Here is a 25614-nt window from a genome sequence, read left to right as displayed (position 1 = left end):
CCTTTTACATGTGAAAGCAGACTGCTGACATTACACCACAATGTCAGTTTTCCAACTCATCATCTGCCCATGTGAGAAGATTAGCAGTGTTTTGAAAGTCAAACAGTAGTAATGTATTGTCACTATGAAGCAGTTTTACTGAAATTAGCAATTGCCTTACACAAATCATCCAGAAGGCTGCTAATCAATAAGGCCCTGATCCTGAAAATATTACACAAGTGCTTAATTTTAAGCATATTGTGTAGCCCCACAGACTTCTTTTGAAATCAGTGACACTACTCAGACGCTTAAAAATAAAGTACCTGCATAAATGGCCTAAATAAGTCATTGAACGTATAGCATTTTCAACAAAGAGCCTTCAAAATCCCTCCTAGATCAGCAGTTACAGGTGTGTGCTATGACTCAGTTATTTTGTCGGGTCTTTTTATAATATCCAATAACGGAAATCATCAAGTTACATATAAACTTTACACTCAACAGATGAAATCCTGGTCCCATTGAAGTCAATGGCATACCTCTCTCTGACTCTGATAGAGTCAGGATTTCACCCTGTATCTCATTTGGTTTCCCAACATTGATTGATTATGACTATGTCTTCCAACATTTATGCTTCTTCCTTTAATTAGGCTTGTTAACATCTGTCCAATTTAGATAGTAAATTCTTCAGAAGTAACTGTTAAAACTATATGATTCTGCAATGCACCTGAAAAAGCACCAATGTTAATGCATCATATATGAAAAGATTTACATGCTAATTAATTACTGTAGATTAAGTTATGTTGTATTTAAGTACATTTTACCAGCTTCTAGTATTTGGTAAAATAGAAAAAATAAATTAATTTGCACCTAAATAGATGTACTATACAAAAGCAACTACCATAAAGGTAAAGTATAAGTGACTTCTTAACCTTCAAAAGCTTCAGTTCTCTCTCATATATGTATCTGACTAAGGAGAATGAAAGCAGTAAGTCATATTTTACTTCTGAGTTGCTCCAATGTGAAGTGAAGTTCAGTTCTGATCATGCCCATCTTAAAAAGAGATAAAGCAGAAACAAATGGGGCCCAGAAATAGGCAATTAAAATTATTAAGATTAGACAATGATACATGGGAAGGCTTCTTCATAAGAAGAGATTGAAAAGTTTAGGATTGTCTGAAGAAGAGAGGAATAAAAGGGACTTGGATATGGGATGGGGGGGGAAAGGAATAGAGAAATTCCTATTTAACATCTATCATACTACAGAACAAAGGGAATATTCAGTGATTCTGACAAGCCAAAATGTAAAACTTATAACAGGAAATATTTTTTAACATGTAATAATTAAATTGAACTCATGGTAGCAAAGTATCAATGAGACCAAGAGTTTAGCAAGAGTCAAAGAAAGAGTGGATAATGAGAATATCCAAAGTTATGTTAAAACTGAATAAAAAATAGTGACATATACCCTCATTGTTCAGGGCAGAAGATAACCACTGACTATTTGAAGTTAAAAAGAAATATCCTCCACTGGCTTAACTATCTAGTACACAGATTCCTGTATCTTTCCCCAGAGGTACCTGGTATTGGCCACAGTTGGACAGGATATCTGACTAGATTTAACTATGGTCTGATCCAGCATGACAATCCTTATGTTTCTAGAATACTTTGCAACCAATGCATCTCTCCTGCTGCACTGAAGATCCATAGAAAGCAAAGGAACTACCTTTCCAGTGAGTTATGTAGTATGTACACATTGTAAGATAAGATTTTACTGTCTATTATAAAGAAAATAAACCATACATTTTTAGAAAGCTTTTTTAAAAAACTCACAGTCTTAAGGCATTCATTCTTTCCCTACTACTCATCTGAGTTAATCTTCTGCTAAATTTTTATTCTAACAATATTTTCAGTTTTAAAAGGTATTTAATTAATTATTTTCATGTACTGTCTCACTTTGCAATGCCCTGCATTATTAATTGTCTTAATTGACATGATTTACTTTTATATTTGAGAATTCTATTGTTCAGTATATAAAATTTTCATGCTGATCCCAGACTAATTTTACCATTAAGACTTCAAATTTAAGGGGAATTTTTTCCCCAAACATCTAATGCATTGTAAATGAAAGGTTATTTTGAATACATTATTCTTGTTTATCTACAATGTTTCCATTTTAACATGGCTTCTACAAAAAAAGCATCATAATTTATTATGTAAATATTTACTCAAAATAATTGGTATTTTAAGTAAACCAGACTCAAAAAGACAAACTTTGGAGTAGCTTTAATAGCAACACTAAATCTGCCATACAATCACTTTTATAATATTGTAATCTTTGTTTATAGTTTAAAGTTGTGATGGGAACTAAATCTGTAACTGGCACTTAAGAGCTAGTTATCAGCACTCCTGAACTTCTAACACACGTGCTGAAACAAGGAAGAGCATTTTTCTCAATAGGCTATAAAAAAGCAATAGTATGCAAGTTGAAACAAATTACCTGTAAGTTTTGAACTACTTGTGAAAAATATACAAAACGCAATACTTCAAAACAATAGGCAAAATCTCCTTACAATACACACACACAAATATTTGTAATAGCAGCCAGATAGAACAGGTTTGATTCAAAACCCATTAAACACAAATGGAAGAACTGAATTTAATGGTCTTTGGATCATAATCTATAGATAACATTTAAAATTGTAATAAAAAAAGCACACCAAGGTTGTATTTCTCTTCTTGAGGGTGAGCTTAACTTTAATTCTCTGAATAACTGCATTGAAGTCAATGGGCCTACTCATGCTTAAAGTTGAATACATATGTTAGTGTTCACAGGACTGACAGCTTAAAACATAATGGCAAGAACGTTATGAAAATGTTTGAGAAAAATATCAATGACAGTTTTTACTGTTTGGCTTGTCTGATGCTCCTGTGAAATATAGCAGAATTGTGCTAGTACATGAGAAACCTAAAGTGCAACAGGCTAAACATTTACACTGATTAACCTATTTTCAATGTTGAGGATTATGTAAAAATAAACTAACATTATAAATGGAGAAAAGTAATATAGGTCCTGATCACATACCTACTGAAGACAAAGCAAGCTTTATCATTAATTTCAATGGGTCCAGCATCAGAACCTCTGATTTTCAACTTCAAGCAAGTTTTAATAATGAAAGATATTATAAACAGATTCAAAGTTAGTCTTTCACAGCTAGTTGTTTAGCTGACAATATTCCTTTAAAATATACCTAACGTTCTAATAAATACCCTGAGAAAACAGAAAAATCTATGTTTCTAATATTTAATTCTGTAGAAGACAAACTCATCTTTTCAATAACTATTCCAAAATAATTACAATGTGGAACAGCTGTGCTGCTCTAACTGATTTAACACAGGTTTGCATATTTTTAAGTTGTTGAACCATCTTATATAACCTGTGACATATATACTAACGTATAACACCGAACACATTACCACAAATAATTACAGACTTCTAACTATGGTTCCTCAGAGGAAACAGATGCCTTACTCATACAATTAAGGCTATGTAAGACTTCTTTATTCATTAAGCACCTCTTCCACACAGTTTACCAGTAAACCTCAAGCCAGAGCAGTGATGCATTTAAATCCAGTAATTATTATCCAAGGCAATGGACTAGCTGCAACAATAAAACAAGCGTACTAATTCAGCTGCTGCTATGATCTTCAGATCTCACATCCTGTCCTAATGCAATTAGTCTACAAAGAGCTAATTACCCTAATCGAGCAATCACAGTTTCACTGACATCTTACTTCCTCTAACAGCTATAAACACCAGTGGGCTAAGATAGAACCTAATTAGTTTGGTGTATCATTGTTTACAATGCAGTTTGAACTGATTAGGTTTACCACATACCAAAAATACTTAAAAGCTTTTCATTTTACTACCAGTTACTGTATACGTTTTTAACCAAAATTATTCACTCCAGAATAGTTTTAATATCAAGGCTATCATTTAATCACAGTTAACTCAGATGATTAACTAAAAAAAAAAAAAAAGAATTGCAATTAAAAAAATTAATCGCAATTATTCGCACTGTTAAACAATAGAATATCAATTAAAATGTACTAAATATTTTTGGATGTTTTCTACATAGTTAAACATATTGATTTCAATTACAACACAAAATACAAAGTGTACAGTGCTCATTTTATATTTATTTTTGAGAACAAGTGTTCACATGGGACTTTTGTAGCCAGAGTAGCAAGGTATTTATTTACGTGTCAGATATGCTAAACATTCGTATGCTTCTTCATTCTTCGGCCACCATTCCAGAAGACGTGCTGATAATGTTCATTGAAAAAAACTAATATGTTAATTGTATTTGTGACTGAACTCCTTGGGGGAGAATTGTATGTCTCCTGTTCTGTTTTACATGCGTTCTGTGACATATTTCATGACATAGCAGTCTCAGATGATGACTCAGCGCATGTTTGTTTTAAGAACACTTTCACAGTAGATTTGACAAAACGCAAAGAAGATACCAATCTGGGATTTCTAAAAATAGCTACAGCACTTGACCCAAGGTTAAAGAATCTGAAGTGCCATCCAAAATCTGAGAGGGACGAGGTGTAGAGCATGCTTTCACAAGACTTAGAAGAACAACACTCATATACGTAAACTACAGAACCTGAACCACCAAAAAAGAAAATCAACCTGCTGGTGGCATCTGACTCAGATAATAAAAATGAACATGTGTCCGTCCACTCTTCTTTGGATTGTTATTGAGCAGAACCCATTATCAGCATAGCTGCATGTCCTCTGGAATGGTGGTTGACATATGAAGAGACATATGAATCTTTAGCACATCTGGCACAAATATCTTGCAGCCCCGGCTACAACAGTGTCATGTGAATGCCTGTTCTCACTTTCAGGTGACATCGCCAACAGGAAGCTGGCAGCATTACCTCCTGCAAATTGTAACGAAACTTGTCTGTCTGAGTAGTTGGCTGAATAAGAAGTAGGACTGAGTGGACTTGCAGGCTCTAAAATTTTACATTGTTTTATTTTTGAATGCTGTTGTGGTTTTTTTGGTTTTTTGTTGTAAATAATTCTATATTTGTAAGTTCAACTTTCATGATAAAGAGATTGTAATAAGTGAACTGAAAATACTATTTCTTTTGTTTTTTTACAGTACAAATACTTGTAATCAAAAATAAATACAAAGTGAGCACTGTACACTTTGTACTGTCTTGTAATTGAAATCAATATATTTGAAAACGTAGAAAACATCCAAAAATATTTAAATAAATGGTATTCTATTATTAACAGTACTATCACGCGATTAATCATGATTAACTTTTTAATCACTTGACAGCTCTATTTAATATTTATTACTGATGTGTCATTTAAATTAAATAATCTGATAAAAATATAATCAGGATCTTTATTTTGAATACAGGAAACTAAGTATCATCATAGTTACCTGTATTTTTCAATCTTTTTAAAGGGACACTATTGGACAAAATTAGTAAGTCCAAATTTTCATCTACATTTATAATTTCAATACACACACCCCTCCAATACACACACACACACGCTAATCATGGGTACTCTATCAGCTTCGGACACCTACGACTGCAATACAGGTGAAATACTAACTTCACTGGGCATCGCATTAACAATAAATGAGGGGTGCACACTTATGTATTCAGTGGTCCTTTCCAGAATGAGCAGAAAGCACACTCAATAGGCACAGTATTGCACTACAAAAGAAGTTTTCTCCCTGAAGTGCATGAAAAGCAGGATTGTTATACATTTCAATATCATGATTGAGCACAAAACTAAAAAGTCGACAGACAAGCAGAAGAACATCATTACAGGCATGCATGACACTACAAACCAGAGCCAAACTAGTTTTAGGCCTACTAGAGTTATAGGTCCATATTATTGGTACTTGCCTGACTTTTGGCACCATCATTCGGTGTTGCACCATTAGTGTGTGGCAGATTGATGCCATCAGCGTGAAGACTTCTTCACTAGCTGAATCTCTCCAGACCATATTCAGTAGAGTGTTTGTCTGCTGTTTTGTATCCAGTTTCTTTAGACACTCCTCAGTTATATACTGTACTGATATTCTCCCATCACCCTGTAAATATACCCAAAAACCATCTGTTTTGAAGACTTCTTAAGCTTTTAACACTATGGAGCCTACACCTTCTTTAAACAAAGCTTCAGAATTTTACTATAAACAACACAATTCATTCTCCCACAAAATAAATGTATTAAAAACCATTTCACAGGTTACAGCAAAATATTTTGGCGGTGGTTTAAACCCCCACGGCAGGCAGGTACTTGTGTCAATACAATATGCGCCAGATCCAATGCCTGCTGAAGGCACTAGAAAGACCGCCTTTGACTTCAATGGGCTTTGGAGCAGACCTGTATATGCCTACTTCCCATGTCCATGCATATGGCCAGATCCTTATCTGGTGTCAAATATTACAGCTCCACAAATATCACTGAGCTATGATGATTTAGCCCATGGATGGGAGCACTCAAATCTTTCACTGCCTCTCTAGCCAGTTGCATACATCAATCAGGGCTTGCTCAAATGTATCTGGATACCTAATGTGTGTGCATATATAGATACATGTAAAGAGCTCTGGGGAGGACAGGGGGAGAAAGGGAGGTGCGGCAGAGTGTTATTAAGCAGTAGAGTCTCCTCAGGGCAGGTTTTGCCTACTCTGTTTTAAGTCAGGTACAGTGGGGTATTTATCAATTATTGTAAATTGTCTCTGAACATATTTTTAGATTTCATTTTTACCAAATCAGCATTCAGGTACACTGCTACCTCGATATAACACCACCCGATATAACACGAATTTGGATATAACGCGGTAAGACAGTGCTCCGAGGCGGGGGAGGGGGCGGGGCTGCGCACTCCAGTGGATCAAAGGAAGTTCGATATAACACGGTTTCACCTATAACGCGGTAAGATTATTTGGCTCCCAAGGACAGTGTTATATCGAGGTAGAGGTGTACCACAAATTTACATGGAACATTTAGTTAAACATCTGCCAGCATTTACATTATCAAAACCTAAAAATTGTTAAGTCATGAAAATGTACTCTATGCAGTAAGTTGGCACACAGTGTCTAAACCCAAACCAACAATTTTTTTTAAATTGACAAGATGACCAGTTTATTTTTAACATGTTTTTAAATGCACTTGATTCATTTAAAGACATTGACTGGCAGAACAACATTTGACATGCAAATAATCTATAGCCTAATCACTTATTTTTATTTTGATAAATATTTAAATAGAGAATTTATTAACATTAACAAAATGGCTACTAAAGACTTTCTAAAAGGTATTTCATTTGGGTTTTGATTATGTACACTCACTACTCTTCTACAAAGCTGATAACAGCAATGGTAAACATTCTAAGGAATTGTATACAAATGATTCAAAGGTTAGTGCAACTTTAGCTCCATAGCTATATACCACATTGACTTTATATGTCAGACTCATTTCTTTAGGGTGCTTTCAAAGCTACTATAAACTTATCTTTAAAGATTTTTTTTAAAATAAAGATTCTGACATTTTATTTTGCATAGTTTTGTATATAAAAGAAAAACAAAGATTCTGGGGGTATATATTAATTATTCACCCAATAAAATAGTTCATTTACAGCTTCTTAGAAGGTGATTCCTGGGTGATGCTAACACACTGTATGTATTAAAAAAAAAAGTCAGTGTACATATGCAAAACTGACAAAAATCTGACAAGCAGCCTTTGTTGAGAGGTTGTTCTCAAGACCAGTTTGTAGTCATAGTCAGCATGACATATCATATAAATAGTTAGAATAATATCCGAGTTTGGAAAGATGGAAGCCAACGTACCAATTTCAGAACTTTGCCATATTACTGGAACATGGCATTAAAGAAAGTATTCCAGTTACTACAAGAAATGACAAACAAAAATACTGAAGGAAAGAGAACAATAACAAAATTCCTACTCAGTTCTCACAACCCAGCAGAGCAAAAAAAGCTGCTGATTAAGCTACTTGTACCAAACCCACACCCTGTGAAATTTCACATATTGTATAAGAACAGATCTCAACTGTCAGCGTGTTCTGAGTGCTAACTGTCTTTCAAGAGAAAGCAGAAAGGATAGCATCAAAGGAGTTTGAGTCTGAGGCTCTCAGCCATATTACTCCAACTTTTACTAGTGCAAAACTTTTCTTGGTTTGAGCATCGGATAGTGAATATTAATATAAATCCTGAAGATTCATTTTCCTGAGAGGTTTTCTTAACATTATAGAGAAAAGTGCTGTTTACACTGCAATCTCTATTGACTATTATTTATTAACTATATAGAGCAGTAGTTCTCAAACTTCTGTACGGGTGACCCCTTTCACATAGCAAACCTTTGAGTGTGACCCCCCCCCTTATAAATTAAAAACACTTTTTTATATATTTAACACCATTATAAACGTTGGATGCAAAGCAGGGGTTAGGGGGTGGAGGCTGACAGCTCATGACCCCCCATGTAATAACCTTGCAATCCCCTGTGGGGTCAACCCCCAGTTTGAGAACCCCTGATATAGAGCAATAGGTGTGCAAGGTGCTTTGCAATGTGAAATAATGAGGAATTTGCAATCTATTAATACAGATAACAAAATGAGTCAATTCAACATTAGCAAGGGATGATGATTAGCAGACTGACAAAGTAAAGAAAGCTGGGAGCATAGTGCATAGGATGCACATTGTTTTTATTCTGCATGCGGCACTCACAGGAACTTTAGGATGTGATAATAGGAGTTACGTTGTGTTAACTATTATTACTTTTATTTATGATAAGGTGAAGGACTAAAAACCGGAGCACGACTGAAGGTTAGCAGCAGAATGCTAGCCAGCAGAAATGAATACTGAGGAGGCATGTAAAGGAGACCTATGGCTGCCCAGGAGAAGAAAGTCTATTTCAGGCAAAGCAAAGTAGCATTGAAGGGGCATGGAAAAGACTAATAGTATGAGAAAAATAGAGCTAGCACAGTATGCAGGGGAATGAAGAAAGGAAGCTGTGAGAGCGCAAATACACGCAAGGGTAGAGTTAAGAAGACCTCTGAAGGGAGGACAAGAACTCTGATCTGATAGAGGAGCTAGAGAGCCCGTGCAGAGACTCAGGGAAAAAGTGACAAAGTCATAGCACCTGGAGAGAGATTTTTTTTCAGATGTGTTTTGGACAGACTGAAAGGGAGAAAAGGGGTATATCATGTTAAGGAAGGAGATTGAAGCAGTCAAGGCAAGAGATGATTATAAGCTGAGACTGACTGTGGCATTATTGAACAAGTAGTAACACCATGACCTGGTGACAACCAGGATTGGGTGGGATGAAGATGAGGTGGGAGGAAAAGCATCACAACAAAATTGTGAATGACAACTAGATTAACTGAATTGTGAACCACAAAGGAAAATGAAGATAAGTGGAATGGTGTATGGCAGTGCAGTAAACAAGTATGTGACCCTGCATCCATATCTCTGCTGCACAGGGATACAGGCCTGCAAAGAGCCACACATGGCTGGACTCTTTGGCACACAAGTAGAATGTGTCTCTATTGCATGGGATCCACAAATCCTGCATCAGACTCTGCACAGAGGGCTGTCCATAGCCAAAAAGTAGGGGGCAGGATTTGTCCCCAAGAGTAAACTGTCTCCACTTGTCTCAGTGTGTTGTCAACACAGAATTTTCTTCATGTATTCTTGTCCTACAAAAATTATCCAAGTTATAACTGTGTAATTGTTTATTTTAAACAACAAAGATGGCCATAATTATTGTGAAGTTACTTAAATGTAGTGAAACCTCAAAAGCTATTTTGTCTTCACACAAGCACAACTTCCCAGGAAAATAATGGATTAAAATTAGGGGGCAGGAACAGTGTAAACTTAACAAAAATATTAATCCTGATTAAAAAAATTAATGGGAAATGAAATGGACATGAGCAATGCATCTCAAAGAACAACAGATACGAAAATATAGGTAACTGTTTTTTCTTCTTCAAGTGCTTGCTCAAGTCAATTTCATTTTAGGTGACTCACAAACAGTGCCCACAGAGGTGGGCTCAGAATTCACAGCTTAGCGGCTTGCAATACTGCCCTACCAAAGCCACCATCATCCCAGGTCTGTTCGTCAGTGCATAGTGGGACATAAAAGTGTGGACATTCTACAGATGCCCTGGATAGGTACATGGGCCAGAAAGGCTACCAAAGAGGCCTGCGCCCTAGTAGAGTGGGTGGTGACAATCGCCAGGGGTAGCACCTTAGCTTGGTCATAGCAGAAGCGAATGCAGGCAGTGATCCAAGAAGAAATTATTTGAGTGGGTACAGGAAACCGTTCCTTCTGTCAGCCATAGTAACGAATAATTGCTTTGATTTATGGAACGGTTTGGTCCTGTCAATGTAGAAGGCGACAGCCCTTCTGACATCCAGGGCATGTAGCCTGCGCTCCTCCTCCAACCTATGCGGCTTCAGAAAGACAACCAGTAGGTAAATGTCCTGGCTCAAATGAAACAGAGACTACCTTGGGAAGAAAATCCACGTGCAGTCTTAGCTGGACCTTATCCTTGTAGAAGACAGCGCATGACGGCTCTGAGGTGAGCGTCCGAATCTCAGATACCCAGCGGGCTTACATCACCACGACCAAAAATTTGACCTTCCAGGAGAGGAGACGGAGGGAGCAGGAAGCCAGCAGCTCAAAGAAAGGATCCACGAGCTGTGACAGTACCAGATTCAAGTCCCACAGAGGGACGCGGTCCCTGATATGTGGGTAGAGGCGCTCCAGGCCCTTAAGGAATCTGGCCGTGACATCCTGAGCAAAAACCGACCTGCCTTTGAACAGTGGGTGGAAGGCTGAGATGGCTGCTAGATGGTCTTTGATCAATGAGAGGGACAGGCCCTGAAGCTTGAGGTAGTCCAGAATAAGCTGCAGTGAAACCCACCCAGGATGAACACCCTTGTCTTCAATCCAGCAGGTGAACTGTTTCCACTTGGCCAGGTAGGTTGCTCTGGTGGAGGGCTTCCTTCTTTCCAACAGAACACGCTGAAGCTCAGCCGAGCACTACCGCTCCTGCATGTTTAGCCACGCAGCAGCCAAGCCGTCAGATGCAACACCCTCAGGTTGGGGTGCAGAAGACTGCCATGGTTCTGGGACAACAGGTTCAACCTGAGCACTGGCTGGAACAGGGTCACCACCGTGAGATGCAGCAGAGTGCTGAACCAGTGTTGGCGCAGCCACACCAGCATTATGAGGATGACCTTTGCCCTGTCCTGTTTAATCTTGGTGAGGACCCTGGGTAGCAACAGCACCGGAGGGAAAGCATACATCAGCGTCCCCAACCATGGGAGCAGAAAATCATCTGACAGGGATCCTCTGTCCATGCCCCCAATCGAGCAGAAGACATGGCACTTCCTGTTCTGCCAAGATGCAAACAGGTTCACCAGGGGAGTTTCCCACTTGTGGAAGATGGAACTGACCACCTTTGGATGAAGGGACCACTCGTGGCGAGATGAGAACATCCTGCTGAGGCAATCTGCCAAAGTGTTCTTGATCCCTAGAAGGTGAGCAGCTACAAGATGGATGTCATGCTGCAGACAGAAATCCCAGAGCCAGAGGGCTTCCTGGTAGAGGGCAGATGTCTAGATAGCAGCTCATATCAAGCGGAGTGCCCATGGGGTCGGTCCTGGTGCCAGTTTTGTTCAACATCTTTATTAATGATCTGGATGAGAGGATAGATTGCACCCTCAGCAAATTTGCGGATGACACTAATCTGGGGGGAGAGATAGATATGTTGGAGAGTAGAGATAGGGTGACCTAGACAAATTGGAGGATTAGGCCAAAAGAAATCTGATGAGGTTCAACAAGGACAAGTGCAGAGTCCTGCACTCAGGAAGAAAGAATCCCATGCATCACTACAGGCTGGGGACTGACTGGCTAAGCAGCAATTCTGCAGAAAAGGACCTGGGGATTACAGTGGATGAGAAACTGGTGTGCCTTTGTTGCCAAGAAGGCTAACGGCATAATGGGCTGCACTAGTAGGAGCACTACCAGCAGATCGAGGGAAGTGACTATTCCCCTCTATTCAGCACTGGTGAGACCATATCTGGAGACTGCATCCGGTTTTGGGCCCCCCACTAAGGAAAGGATGTGAACAAATTGGAGAGAGTCCAGTGCATGGCAACGAAAATTATCAGGGGGCTAGGCACATGACTTACGGGGAGAGGCTGAGGGAACTGGGATTGTTTAGTCTGAAGAAGAGAAGAGTGAGGGAGGAAGCGGGTTTGTTGCAAAGAGGATGGAGCTCGGCTGTTCTCAGTGGTGGCAGATGACAGAATAAGGAGTAATGGTCTTAAGTTGCAGTGGAGGTGGTCTTGGTTGGATATTAGGAAACTATTTCACTAGGAGGGTGGTGAAGCACTGGAATGGGTTACCTAGGGAGATGGTGGAATCTCCATCCTGAGAGATTTTTAAGGCCCGGCTTGACAAAGCCCTGGCTGGGATGATTTAGTTGGTGTTGGTCCTGCTTTGAGCAGGGGGTTGGACTAGATGACCTCCTGAGGGCTCTTCCACACTAATCTTCTATGATTCTATGATCTGGCTCTGCCCTGCCTGTTGATACAGAAGGCTGTAGCCATGTTGTCAGTCAGAACCTGGAGCACTCTGTTTTGTATATAAGGTGGAAAGGCTTGGTAGGTTAGCTGAACCATTGATATTGATATGCAGGGAATGACTGTGACTGGACCGACAACTTTGAGTGTTGAGAGCGCCCTGGTGGGCTCCCCAGCCCAGGTCCGAGGTATTGGAGCCAAGGGTCACTGATGAGGCCAGTGCCGTAAAGGGAACCTTTCCAACATCGACGTGGGATCCTGCCACCAGATGAGGGACGACAGTATGCTGTCCAGGATCCACACCACCCAGTCCATGCTGTACTGGTTGGGAACAGACCAATGTTAGCCACTCCTGAAGAGGTCTGAAGCAGAGTCATGCGTGCCCGACCACATACGAACATGCTGCCATGGGGCCCAACAGCCTAAGGGACGTGTGGGCAGTGGTGAGCGGGTGGGCCCATGGTCCCATGATGAGATCCACCATGGCCTGGAACTGAGTCTCGGGGAGGAAGGCCCTGGCCTGAGGGGAGTCAAGGACCACTTCAGTGAATTCCATGCATTGTACTGGTGTTAAGGCTGACTTTTTCTCGTTTATGATCAACCCCGGGTCACAACAGGTGGAACATACCAGGTCGACATGTCTCCACAGCTGAGCCAGAGACCAGCTCCCTTATCAATCAGTCGTTGAGGTATGGGTACATTTGGACTCCCCGATGTCTCAGATAAGCGGTCACTGGCGCTATACACTTTGTAAATACCCTCAGAGCCTATGAGACACCAAAGGGCATTGCCATGAACTGCAAATGGCACTGGCCCAATATGAAGCGGAGGAAGCACTGGTGCCCCACGAGAATGGAAATATGGAAGTATGCGTCCTTTAAAATTAAGGGTGGTATACCAGTCTCCCAGATCCAGGGATGAGACGATGGAGGCCAAGGAGATCATGAGAAACTTCAACTTCTTGAGAGACTTGTTGAGGTGACGCAGGTCTAGGATGGGTCTGAGACCCTCTTTTGCCTTCAGAATCAGGAAGTAGCAGGAGTAGAATCCTCTGCTTTCCATGTTTCGAGGGACCTTTTCCACTGCCCCCAGGTGCAGGAGATTTTAGATCTCCTGAACGAGGAGCTGATCATGAGAAGAGTCCCTGAAGAGGAATGGGGAAGGAGGATTGAAGGGGTTGTCAGTTAAAAACTGCAGGGTATAGCCCAAAGAAACCGTACCTAGCACCCAGCATTCCAAGGTGACACGGGACCAGGCCGACTGGAAGGGGTGGAGGTGGTTGACGAAAGGGAGGGTTGGATCCAGTACACTGTCGCCGTCCGTGAGCTCACCCTCAAAATGACTGTTTCTGGCCTCCCTGACTTCTGGAAGGGTCAGGTTGGGCAGCCAGGTCGGAAGAGGATGGGTAGCATCTCTTAGGCCCTTTGTCCATCTCCGTTCTCCTATAGGAGCCAGACCTGGGAACCCCCAAAACCTAGACTGCATTGGAGGTGGCAGCAGAGGACAGATTGGCTTCCTGGCTGCTGAGGGGTGTGCAAACCCAGGGATCAGAGGGTGGCTCGTGAGTCCTTGAGCCCATGGAGCCTAGAGTCAGTTAGTTCAAAAGAGAGCCCCGAACCTCCGAATGGCAGGTCCTTGATTGTGGTCTGCATCTCTTGGGACAAGCGAGAAGCCTGCAACCAGGAGCTACATCTCATGGCCACTGCCGATGCAACCACCCTGGCAGCCAAGTCCATTGCGTCCCACATGTGGAGGACTCCCTGGGCCACCGCCGTGCCTTCGCTCACTAACGTGGTCAACTCTTGAACATGCTACTGTGGACTTATTCAGAGTGTCCCACAGGTTAAATTTATAAGGTCCTAGCAGGGCCTGGTGGTTCAAGGCCCGAAACTGTAAGCTGGCCATCAAATAAACTTTCCTGCTGTATAAGTCAAGTCTTTTGGCCTCCTTATTTTTCAGTGTTCCTCTGGGGTAGCCCTGCCTGTCCCTTTCATTCACCGTGGACATGACCAATGATGCCACGGGGGTACGAGTATACAGATACTTGAAGCCCTTTGAAGGGACATAGTATTTATTTTCCACTTTCTTTATTCCATCAGCAGAATAGATGAGGGAGCTTGCCACACAATTTGGCTATATTGAGTATCCCTGGGTGGACAGACAATGCAATTTTTGTCTGTGTGGTGGCTGAGATGACACTGAAGAGGTTGTCTGCCTCCTCAGCAACCTCCTCAATCTGCAGGCCAAGATTTTCAGCCACCTGGTGCTCCTTAAAACTGTCCAGGAGACTGCTGGTATGGGAGGGTCTGGCCACTGCCTCATCCAGGGATGACGAGTTACAATTGTATCACCTGAGGGATGGTGTCATTCCCTCCCTTGTCGGGGTAGGGCTCCCTCGGTGTCAGAGTACGGTGCGCGGGCTCTGCTTCTGTTTCAGTGCCGTGCTCCGATTGTAGCACCAGCAGTACCTCAGCTGGTTTGTCTGATGCGGCCAGGGAGGGCTGAGGGGTACTGGACCGGCATCACCAGCACCCTCCACAGGTTCTAGTACAGTCAATGGGGGGGCCCAGGCTCCTGCTGAGTCAGCACCGCAGCCAGTAACGCCTCGATCTCCCGCATCAGAGGAGAGTTGTCCCATCTCGGTAACAGGCTAAAATCATGGTCTAACTCTGACCACTATCCCTCTGGTGACCACGGCGGGGACATTGAGGCCTGGGTCTGCCTACTGACCCTGGTAGGCGATTGACAGAGGGACTGGGAGAAACACTGCCTGCCAGAGGAAGGTACCAGGATGAGCAGAAAAGACGCCGAGATCCCAACAAACCCTCTAGGACAGAGACCGATGACAATAAGACCTTCTGGGAGAGGGTGTTCAGCGCATAGGCGACCTATGGCCAGACAGTCATCAGTACTGGCAGTATGGGGAGTGGCGCCACGAGTCTGGAGTCCCTCGCCTAGTAGGAAGGGATCTTGATGGAGATCTAGGTAGTCTGGCCAGTAAGCTAGATTGCGCTGCTGGGTCCTGAGGTTGCAGCGATAGGGACTTGTGCCTGTGCTCTGGCGACCTGCTGTGCTCCGCCAGTCTATCCTGCAGCACACCAGTGGCTTTCCCCTTTGGTGCCGCAAGGTGAGCCATACCGGTCACCTGGCATGGCAAGTGTGGAGCCAGTCGGCCTTGCTCCTTAGCCGCTGGGACAGCTTTGGGGACCTGAAGGCCCCATCACTGGCTGGGAACCCCTGCTGCTGCTCAGGGTGGAGGGTGCGTCCTGGCGGGGCTGGTGGGTCCGACCTCCACAGTATCCCCATAAAGCTCCACTGCGGGTGCATGGCCTGACACAGGTCCTTCGACCGAAGACCCTCTCTCCTTCAGTGCCGAGGGGCTTCTTTTCTTCAGCCTTTTCTTCTGACCAGGCGAAATGGAATGGTGCCGGGTCAACTCCGATGCCGGCGGTACGCTGCGCGCCAAAGCCAAAGTGCTGGGTATAGGTGCCACGGTAGAGGGTTCCAACACCGGGCGAAGAGCAGCCTGCATCAATAATGTCCTCAAGCGGATTTCCTGCTCCTTCTGGGTCCTAGGGTGAAAGTTCTTACAGATGCGGCACCTGTCTTTTCTATAGCCTTCTTCCAGATGCTTAAGAGAGTTATCATGTGGATCGCTGATTGGCATCGGCCTGCTGCATGATACACACAGCTTGAATCCGGGGGAGCGGGGCATGCCCCATCTGGAGCAAAGTTCCAACTGGGACTCTACTGACTACCTAACACTATCTATGAAACTATGTACAACAACAACTAAACCAGTCAATGGATAATCGTTGCTGCTCTTGCAAAGCAAAACAAGGCGCTCCAACCAACCATCACAGACAGTAAGAAGAAACAGAGGGCACAGGGCTGGTGGCATCTGATATACTACTGCATGGGAGCGCCACTCCAGGGGGGCACCACAGTCAGCCCTACAGATAGCGCAAAGGCAGAAATCTCTGATAACTGTGCACTTGCGCGTGCACACAAATAAATGGAATCAACATGAAGAAGCACTCAAAGAAGTATGTATAATTTCTCCAAGGTGAGAATATAATATTTTCAAGTGGGAAGATTTGATGGCTATGTTTCTTGACAAATCAGTGTTATCAGATACAATCCCTATAAGGTCCCCTTTAAAATACAAAATTAAACTAGGAAAATAAACTATTATTTCTTTTTCTACCAAAGTATATCATTCTTATACGTCTTCCTGCTTAAATTAATTTTAACAGGTCACTTTTTTCAATAATTTTATTTTGCTTGAAAATGGAAAAATCTGAAAGTATATTAAATTTTTAAAAAAGTGTCTTGATCTCAGCAAAATTTAATGTAGAAAGCTATTTTGTGACCCTTTCATAAGCAGTTTCTATAAATATTTCTCTGTGGAATCCAACATTTACCTCCCATCTCTTCCCCTCTAAGAGAAAGATTAAAAATAAAGGAAGTGTTTATTCAGATAACGTTTTATGTAGCAACACATTTTTTTTAATATAATTTGTGTCTTAGGATTGTGTTGCTGCTCTTGTACTTTTAAGAATTCTTGGTTATTATTTGTATTCTTGTAGTGCCTAGAAGCCCCAGTCATGGACCTGGACCTCACTGTACTATGCGCTGTACAAATATAGGATTATATTTAGGATTCCATTTTAAAAAAATAATGACTAAAAACTGCCTACCTCAGAAATTTAGATTCAGATTTCCATTTGTATGTGTGTGCATATATGTATATGCAATACAGAAATGCTTGTACATAAACATCTACTAATCAGAGTCACCTTTCTTTACAATGATCAAGGTCTACACCTCCCTCAGAGTTCCATTCTTTTCCACTGTAAATCACATTGCCTTTTGCAGCCAACTGCATAATGTGCTATTAAACAACTAACTTGCCTAGCCCCATAAAGTGCATTGTACGCAAACTACAGTACACCTGGGAATGGAAATTTTTATACTTACCGTTTGTCTATACAGAACAGCAATGTACACTACGGGAGCATGATTTCTAAAGCACACTAAATTGTTACACATTAATTAATCTGTATAGACCCTGCTGGTGCACACAAAAGGTTTCCTAATATGCTTTAATGTAATACTATTTGAATTAGCATCATGTTAAAAGACACTACGGAGCCTTTATTATCTTCAGGCACCTAAATATCTTTAAAAATCTGATCCCAATTGACCACAAAGGTCCTAAATAAAAAATTCATTTTCAATGTTTTTGTGCACTTCACAATAAAGAAATATTTAAAAAAAAATTACAGTAAAATTTGAATTATTTGGTTCTAACAACCAAAATAAGCTGTCTTCGTGGTAACCACTTTTAAAATGTTTCACTGTATCAGTGGTAAATGAAATGAGGGGGATACAATGAAAGTGTTTTCCTCAATTTTAACTATGGAGTTTCTATAAGAAGATTTTATTCAAATGAACTCTTAATGCTTACAGGTATGGTCATCATCTTACTGATTTCTTCATCCTCATCTTCAGAATCACTGGTTGCATCTTGACAATTTGCACCAGTAGCAGACACAGGTAACTGAGAAAGAAATGTTTGGAGTACCCTTAAGTACACAAGTAGCCCTTCCTCTGAAAGGGATCCTACAGCAAATAAACAGAAATAAAAGAAAGTGAGCACATCATACTGTACTATCGCTGAATAGAACAGTGTTCAACAGACATCCCGTATCAAACAACATGCCCAAAAGCTTACAATTAAAGTATGCCCTATATTGCAAAGAATTATATGAATCTTGGAGTGGGATGTAAGAAGAATACATCTAATGACCTTCATCTTTAAAATTGTCCATCACGTTTGATTTCTTTTTCAGACTATGAAATATATTAAAATATACTATGGTGACATGTAACATGTCAATTGGAAGAACTATATTATACAGTACACAAAAATTAATTTTAACTGAATAGATTATATATTTTTCATACCCAAATATGTTTCACCAACAGTCAAAACAAAGTAAAAGAGCCATGGAGCTCTATCACTTTTTCTTGAACGCCTGCTCTCTGTTGATAGTGCATTCAGGAAGAGTTCATAAGGAAAAAGTGTTTGCACATCTGCAAGTGCTGGAATGATGAAATGGAATATCTGATCTGTAAAAGGTGCTGCCAGAAACTCCTCTGTGAAGGCAGCAAAAATCTGTTGCCTGAAAGGGGAAGAAAAAAGGTTCTTTACTGAAAATGTAAACATAATTTTTCCACCAGCACATCCATGAAGTGATTGATCATCAACTTGCAAGTCTAAACACATTCTCTTATCCATCAAGGAAATTATGTATTGCTTCATTCCTTAATTCTATGCCACTATACTAAGCTTGTCAGATTACTCAAAAATTTAATCAGCCCTTCTCAAAATTATTCTATTTGTATTTTTCTTTAATGCCTAATGCACCCACATAAAACTAGTCAAACTATTTCAAGATTATGAAAAAATTATATTTAACTGAACAAGTGCTGTAAAGAATTTCAGAAAACCTACTTCAGTACATTATTGCCCTATCACACAATAAAACTTTTTTTTCTGTAATACTGTGCACTCCACAGCACATATAAAATCATAACTAAAAACTGTATGTACCCTATGTATCTCAGATAATAATGAGTTGATATACAAATATTGAAAGATCTCCTTTGTTTACCTTGCACCCTCTGGACAGGAGCTATATGTAAAGTGCAATGGTTTCAGAACATTCTCTAGCAGTATTTTTGCAATAGGAACTCGAGAGACATCAGAATATTCAATACTCGATGGAAGCTTGTTATTAATTAACAAATAAAGCGACCTGTAGTATCCTGAAACAAATAAAAATATATGCAACCATTTATTTCTTGAGTTGTAAAGAAAACTGCAATTTATAAATAGGAGCTCTTTACAATTCATAGCATAAAGTCCGTTTCAAACAATTAATAGATAAACTGTAAAAATGCAGCAAAAAGCTATACTCATAAAAGAAAATGGACAGGTCATCAACAGTTTTTTGGAAATGCAGTTTATTTTGTAAATTGCAGAAACAAATGAATGTACACAGAACTAGCCTGACTTTCAAAAATAACCTGCTCCTGCTGAACAGGCTCTTTAAAGCAGTTGCCACCTAGACACAGTATACTAAATCTTCTATTTTTCTGAACTCAGCAGCCTGTCATATTTCTGACAGGTTTTTTTTTGGCCTTTTAGACACCACCTAGATCCAAAGCCTTCCAGAGTATCACATGATATCCTACACACATACCTGCTGTTGGAGGAGTGTCACAATTCTACAAACACTTCTGACCTCCACCAGTCTGGATTGAAAATTGTTCCTGAATCGTGGATTTCTTACACAATAACATTATGTTCCGTTGACTATGCCACAAGGACGTGGGTGAGAGGTAACCTGAACAGCATTCATGTCAATAAGATTCAAAGACTATTTCATGATTCCATCCTATCCTTACTTCACCTTCTTGCTTAATGAAATTAAAAGTGTAGACCATCTGGAAATTCAGGTAGATTCACACATTTTCTAAAGATATTACAGTTCTCATATGCTTTTATCATCAATAATAAAAACCATCCTATTCAAATTACCTGCTCTAGTCACTGAAAATCGGTCCATGACAACAAGAGATATCACAAAAGCTGGAAATGTATATTTGAAGCTCACTTGTTAGACACTATAAAACATTTGTTCAACTTTAAGTAAGAGGGTATGGTTAAAATAGTGTGTCTTTTAATTGTATTTATTGTATTTCTCAAATGAAGCACTTCTTCTCAAGCGTACAATTGTAAATATGGATGCGCACTGAACTTGCCCTGTAGCTAACATTTCAGTTAAACTGATATTACTACTTTTAAATTGCCTTAGTTTGATAAATGGCTCTTAGGTTACCTAGATTTCATACATACCTACAATTTACTAATACTAGGGCTAATGAAGGGGTATTTCAGCAGTAAAAATTATTTGTGTTTGAAAGTTCCAGAAATCAGTTTCTTATTTTTGTAAATTAAAATGCCTTTATATTGCCACACACTTTTTCTTACTATAAGGCCATGTGTACACTAGGAAAAAGGTGCATTTTTAAACACAGTAGCTAATGCATATTAACACATATTGAGAGTCTAGTACTGACAAGGCAGCTGTATTTCTAACATCTATGACTTGATCAAGGTAAAACCTAGGGCTCCTCTAAATTTTACCAACTTATAAGTTACAATTAATGGTTACTTTATCTTACAGTTACTGTTGCTCTTAGAAATGCATTGTCCATATATATTCCATGATCCATCCTCTTTTCCTGTTCTTATGAAGTCTCACAACTCATGGATTCCATATTGCAAAGGAATGGAGGGTCCCCTGTCCTTTTTCTTCGAAGGCGAGCGGCACAAGGACAGTCAGGGAACAGGCATGGCCCCAAGGAAGAGTGTTGGCCAAAGGAATCCAAACTCAAGTGCACAAGGCGTATACACACCAACAGAAGAATATATATGGACAAGTACTTGAAGAACTACAACTTGCCTAGTCTATATCACGATTTTAACACATTAGCTAATAAGTGCTAACATGTCCTAGTAAAGACAAAGCCTAAAAGGCTGATATACTTTACCTATCCCTCCTCCAGAGGAACACTGCATAAAAAGTTTCATTTGTACTCTACTCCAAAGTCAGTATTTAAATCAATACATGCATGTATTTCTATACATGAGCACATTCACAGATAACCACTGTGTCCTTTACAGGTCTTTCCAGAAGCTATGAATAATTAAAAATAAACATTTAAAAATGATTTCTCTGTGTGTTTTCAAAGCTTTGAATTTCATTTTTAAATGTGAATATATTGTTTATCACTTGAAAACCCTGAAAAAACTGTTTTGTTCCCCTTTTTATGGTGCAATTTCTTTTCATTAAGCAGCTCGTGTCCCCTGAACCAAATCCCACTTGCCTTAACTCACTCAAGTTATTATTAACAACTTTGTATTACAGTAGTGCCTACAGGTTTCAATGAAAAATCAGAGGCCCTTTGTGCTTGGACAACATAGCATAAAAAACTGTTAAGCTCTTTGGGGTAGGGGCTATATGATAAGATGTAACAAGAGGTGGAAATAACAAATGGAAAGTACAGGGGATGCAAGAGCTAAGATAATAGTTATCAGAAACACAGGCTAGATGGATTGTGTGCAAAACAGTTTAAAATGATATAAACAAAGATCAAACAAGTGTTCTGTCAAATAACTCAGGTCTCATGTATGATTAAAAGGACAGCCCAACTGCAGTTATCATGCAGTCTTACTATTTTTGCTTTTTGTACCATGATCAGACAGACAGCTGAATTTTATGGACTTAGATTTTTAACCTATCCAGACTTAAATTCTCATACATCAATTTTGAAAAGTGAATGTTATGTAGTAATGACAAGGTAACAACACTATATGGAGGTGACAGCTTCCAAAATACTTTATATAAGAGTTAAACAAAGATACTAATTATGGTATTCTTAATAGCATACTATGAAAATTTGTAATAGCTTTAAGGCAATACAATTAATGTATTGCAATCTCACTCACACTGTATTATGCTCTGGTAAAAAGTAATTTCTGACTGTAGCAGTTCCTTCTAAATCAAGAGTCCCAGCATTAGAGCAGGATTTAATCCACAATGTATGTTTTAAAACTTTAAAATATGGATCTATTCCAAGAAGTGACTGTAGAAATGACATCCTGGAGTTCTCTAGTTTTTTCCTATAAATGGTTGTCAGGTCAAACACGATCAGTTAAGAAGAAAAAGTTTTTCCTTTCCCTTTGATATGAGTCTGGCAAACTCAACCCAGGATCAGAAAGCCAAACGGCCTTCTTTCCTTCTTGCACATCCCACAAGTAATAAAAGTTCCACAAGCCAAATTACACCCTCAGTGACACCTATGCAATCCATTTGCTTTCAACAGGTTTGCACAGGTGTAACTGCCTGGAACTTAGCAAACAGCTCTATTGATGATGGAACAAAGGAAACAGAACCTAGCTCACTATCTCTTTGCTGTGTTGGTGCTAACAGGATTAAAAATTAACAAACACTTTAACATCATTTAGCAGATAAAGGGAGATCATCTGTTGCACAAGAAGGTAACATTTTTACAAAGTCATTTTTCAGAGTAGAACTGTAGTTTGGGTTTTGGGGGGAGGTTATTTGCGCATATGTAAAACAGCAGTTAGAGAAATGAAGCATATTCACTATATAATATTAGCATATTACGAACTAAATAGTAAAACACATTGCACTAGCAACCTAGTAAAATATATAGTTTAGAAACACAATTCCAAAGAAATCAAGTACTGAGCTGTAACTTTTTGTTCACAAACATGTTCATTAAAACTATAGGTCAGTGCCTGCACTACTTAATGTTAACCATAATGTCTGTTGTCAAAATACAATGTGTTTCAGTAATATGGCCTTCAGCAGTTACACATTTGTTCAAAGTTTGTGTTTTTACCGCAACTTCTAATATTCCTGCTACTGACCTTTTTGAACCATGTAGTGCAAAATTTGTTCAAATACTGATGCCACATAGTTGGCATCTTGTAAAACAGGTAAATACGTATTCTCAGATGAAAATACCTCAAGCATTCTCATAGGAAGTGCAACATTCAGACTGTCATCGTTGCAGTTTTGCAGTAACCTGTAAATAAATTACATTCACAATTACTTAACATTAGAGGTTTTTCCCATTTAAGATTTATGCATACTTTTTAAAAATTGAGCTATGAAGATTTTCACATATTCCTTAAAAATAATCTTATACATAATGAATTCTAAACATTCCCAGGACTTCAGTTATCTTTGCAAGACAAGTGCTTCAACAACCCTGGAACACAGGAATTGCCAAACTAGATCAAACTCATGGTCCATCTAGTCTAATATCCTGTCTTTGGCAGTGGCCAGCACCAGATGATTCAGGGGAAGGCACAAGAAACCGTGCAACAAACAGATGTAGGATAAACTTGTCTCACACAAACATGTAATTTCAATTCCCAATACAGCTTAGCGTAAACCCTGAAGCATAAAGTTTTCTGTTCTTTCCTGAAGTCTTTTTTTACGTATTAACTATAACAAATCTCAATTTTATTTTCCATACAAATATCCAATCCCTCTTTGCTAAATTCTTGGCTTCAATGACTTGCAAAGTTCAGTGGCCTGCTGCATTCACTAGATAGACACAATCATTATGAGACTCCTCAGGAGAGAAGTCCAGAGTATCTATTTGCCAACAGTTATGACATGAACACAGAAAATGAAGCCAGGTCTGCCAGGACTAAGCTGTGTGGGATTCTGGAGAGGCAGCTGAAGACAGTCAGATGTCTGACAAAAGCTCGTTCTCAGCTATGGAACAAAGTGCCAGACATTCTACTCTCTATACTTCTTTGCTAAACTATTCATCAAATACCTGCAACTATAAAAATGGTGTCAAGTATCAGAGGGGTAGCCGTGTTAGTCTGGATCTGTAAAAGCAGCAAAGAATCCTGTGGCACCTTATAGACTAACAGACGTTTTGGAGCATGAGCTTTCGTGGGTGAATACCCACTTCCTCAGATGCATGCATGCATCTGAGGAAGTGGGTATTCACCCACAAAAGCTCATGCTCCAAAACGTCTGTTAGTCTATAAGGTGCCACAGGATTCTTTGCTGCTTTTATAAAAATGGTGAAGAATAAATATATGGCACCACGGGGGGGTGGGGGGGTGCGCATATGGGCAAGGAAAATTAGGAAGGGAAAGATTAAAAGGATAGCCCAAAATGAAGGAAATAGAACCTTAGAACATTAATGAAGCCTATGGTCCACATAATCTAGCTTGTACCATATAGTTTATTATATTATATACACACACTCCTATATTATAGTGAAAAAAATCAACAATTTATTGGGTCACAGCCAACTTGAAATCTAGCCATTAAAAAAGCATTAAAAGTAGTTTGTTACTATCCATGCCTCAGAGATCTCCAGCCAATTTTTATAATTTTACATTTTCCTATCCTTCTTTTGCTACGTAAAAAGCCAATTCAAACAGAGAGAAAATAACAGGCTATACAGGAGAATCAACGACACTAAGAATACATAAAATACTGACAAATGCACAAAGTAAATAAACTAAAAATAAGAGAAAACCATTTCCAGTAATTTCTTTACTTTATAGTAATTTTAGGTGTCATTTCTAAACACACTAGTTAAAAAATGTCCAGAAAAAAAAGGGACAATTTTAATTGACAGTGTCACTTTGAATAAAGAACAAAAACATGTCAAACGAACCTAATAGCTCTGACAGGGTAACAAGCATTGTGGATAGGGGGGAAGCGGTAGATCTGACTTTAGTAAAGCTTTTGATACTGTCTCCCATGACCTTCTCATAAACAAACTGGGGAAATGCAACCTAGATGGAACTACTATACCAATGATGCATAACTGGTTGGAAAACCCTTCCCAGAAAGTAGTTATCAATGGTTCACAGTCAAACTGGGTAGGGCATATCTAGTGAGGTCCCGCAGGGATCAGTTCTGGGTCCAGTTCTGTTCAAAATCTTGATCAATGACTTAGATAATGGCATAGAGGACACACTTATAACGTTTATGGACAATACCAAGCTAGGAGGGCTTGTAGGTACTTTGGAAGTTGGGATTAAAATTCAAAATGATCTGAACAAACTGGAGAAATGGTCTGAAGTAAATAGGATGAAATTCAATAAGGACAAATGCAAACAAAGTACTCCACTTAGGAAGAAACAATCAGTTGCACATATACAAAATGACAAATGACTGCCTACAAAGGAGTACTGTGGAGAGGGATCTGGGGGTCGTAGTGGATCACAAACTAAAATTAACAATTTAACACTGTTTCAGAAAAGCGAACACCATTCTGGGATGTATTAGCAGGAATACTGTAAGAAAGACACAAAAAGTAATCCTTCCCCTCTACTCTGTGCTGA

The 25614-nt window shown here is 39.7% G+C and overlaps 1 protein-coding gene across 1 annotated transcript in view; it reads right to left on the bottom strand.

Moving 5' to 3' along the window:
• Positions 1-25614, bottom strand: part of UBE3C (ubiquitin protein ligase E3C) — a 177483-nt gene that overhangs the window by 124254 nt on the left and 27615 nt on the right. The window contains exons 6-10 of the mRNA XM_050942223.1: positions 23158-23315; positions 19307-19460; positions 18597-18814; positions 18097-18251; positions 5919-6106 (exon numbers count right to left, since the gene is read on the bottom strand). Of these exons, the coding sequence (XP_050798180.1) occupies positions 5919-6106; positions 18097-18251; positions 18597-18814; positions 19307-19460; positions 23158-23315 (873 nt within the window). The remainder of the gene's footprint in view (positions 1-5918; positions 6107-18096; positions 18252-18596; positions 18815-19306; positions 19461-23157; positions 23316-25614) is intronic.

Source organism: Gopherus flavomarginatus, chromosome 2 (assembly GCF_025201925.1).
Source record: "Gopherus flavomarginatus isolate rGopFla2 chromosome 2, rGopFla2.mat.asm, whole genome shotgun sequence".
NCBI lineage: Eukaryota > Metazoa > Chordata > Testudines > Testudinidae > Gopherus > Gopherus flavomarginatus.
The sequence above is the reverse complement of the archived record's forward strand: the minus strand, read 5'-3'. Positions and strand labels throughout refer to the sequence as shown.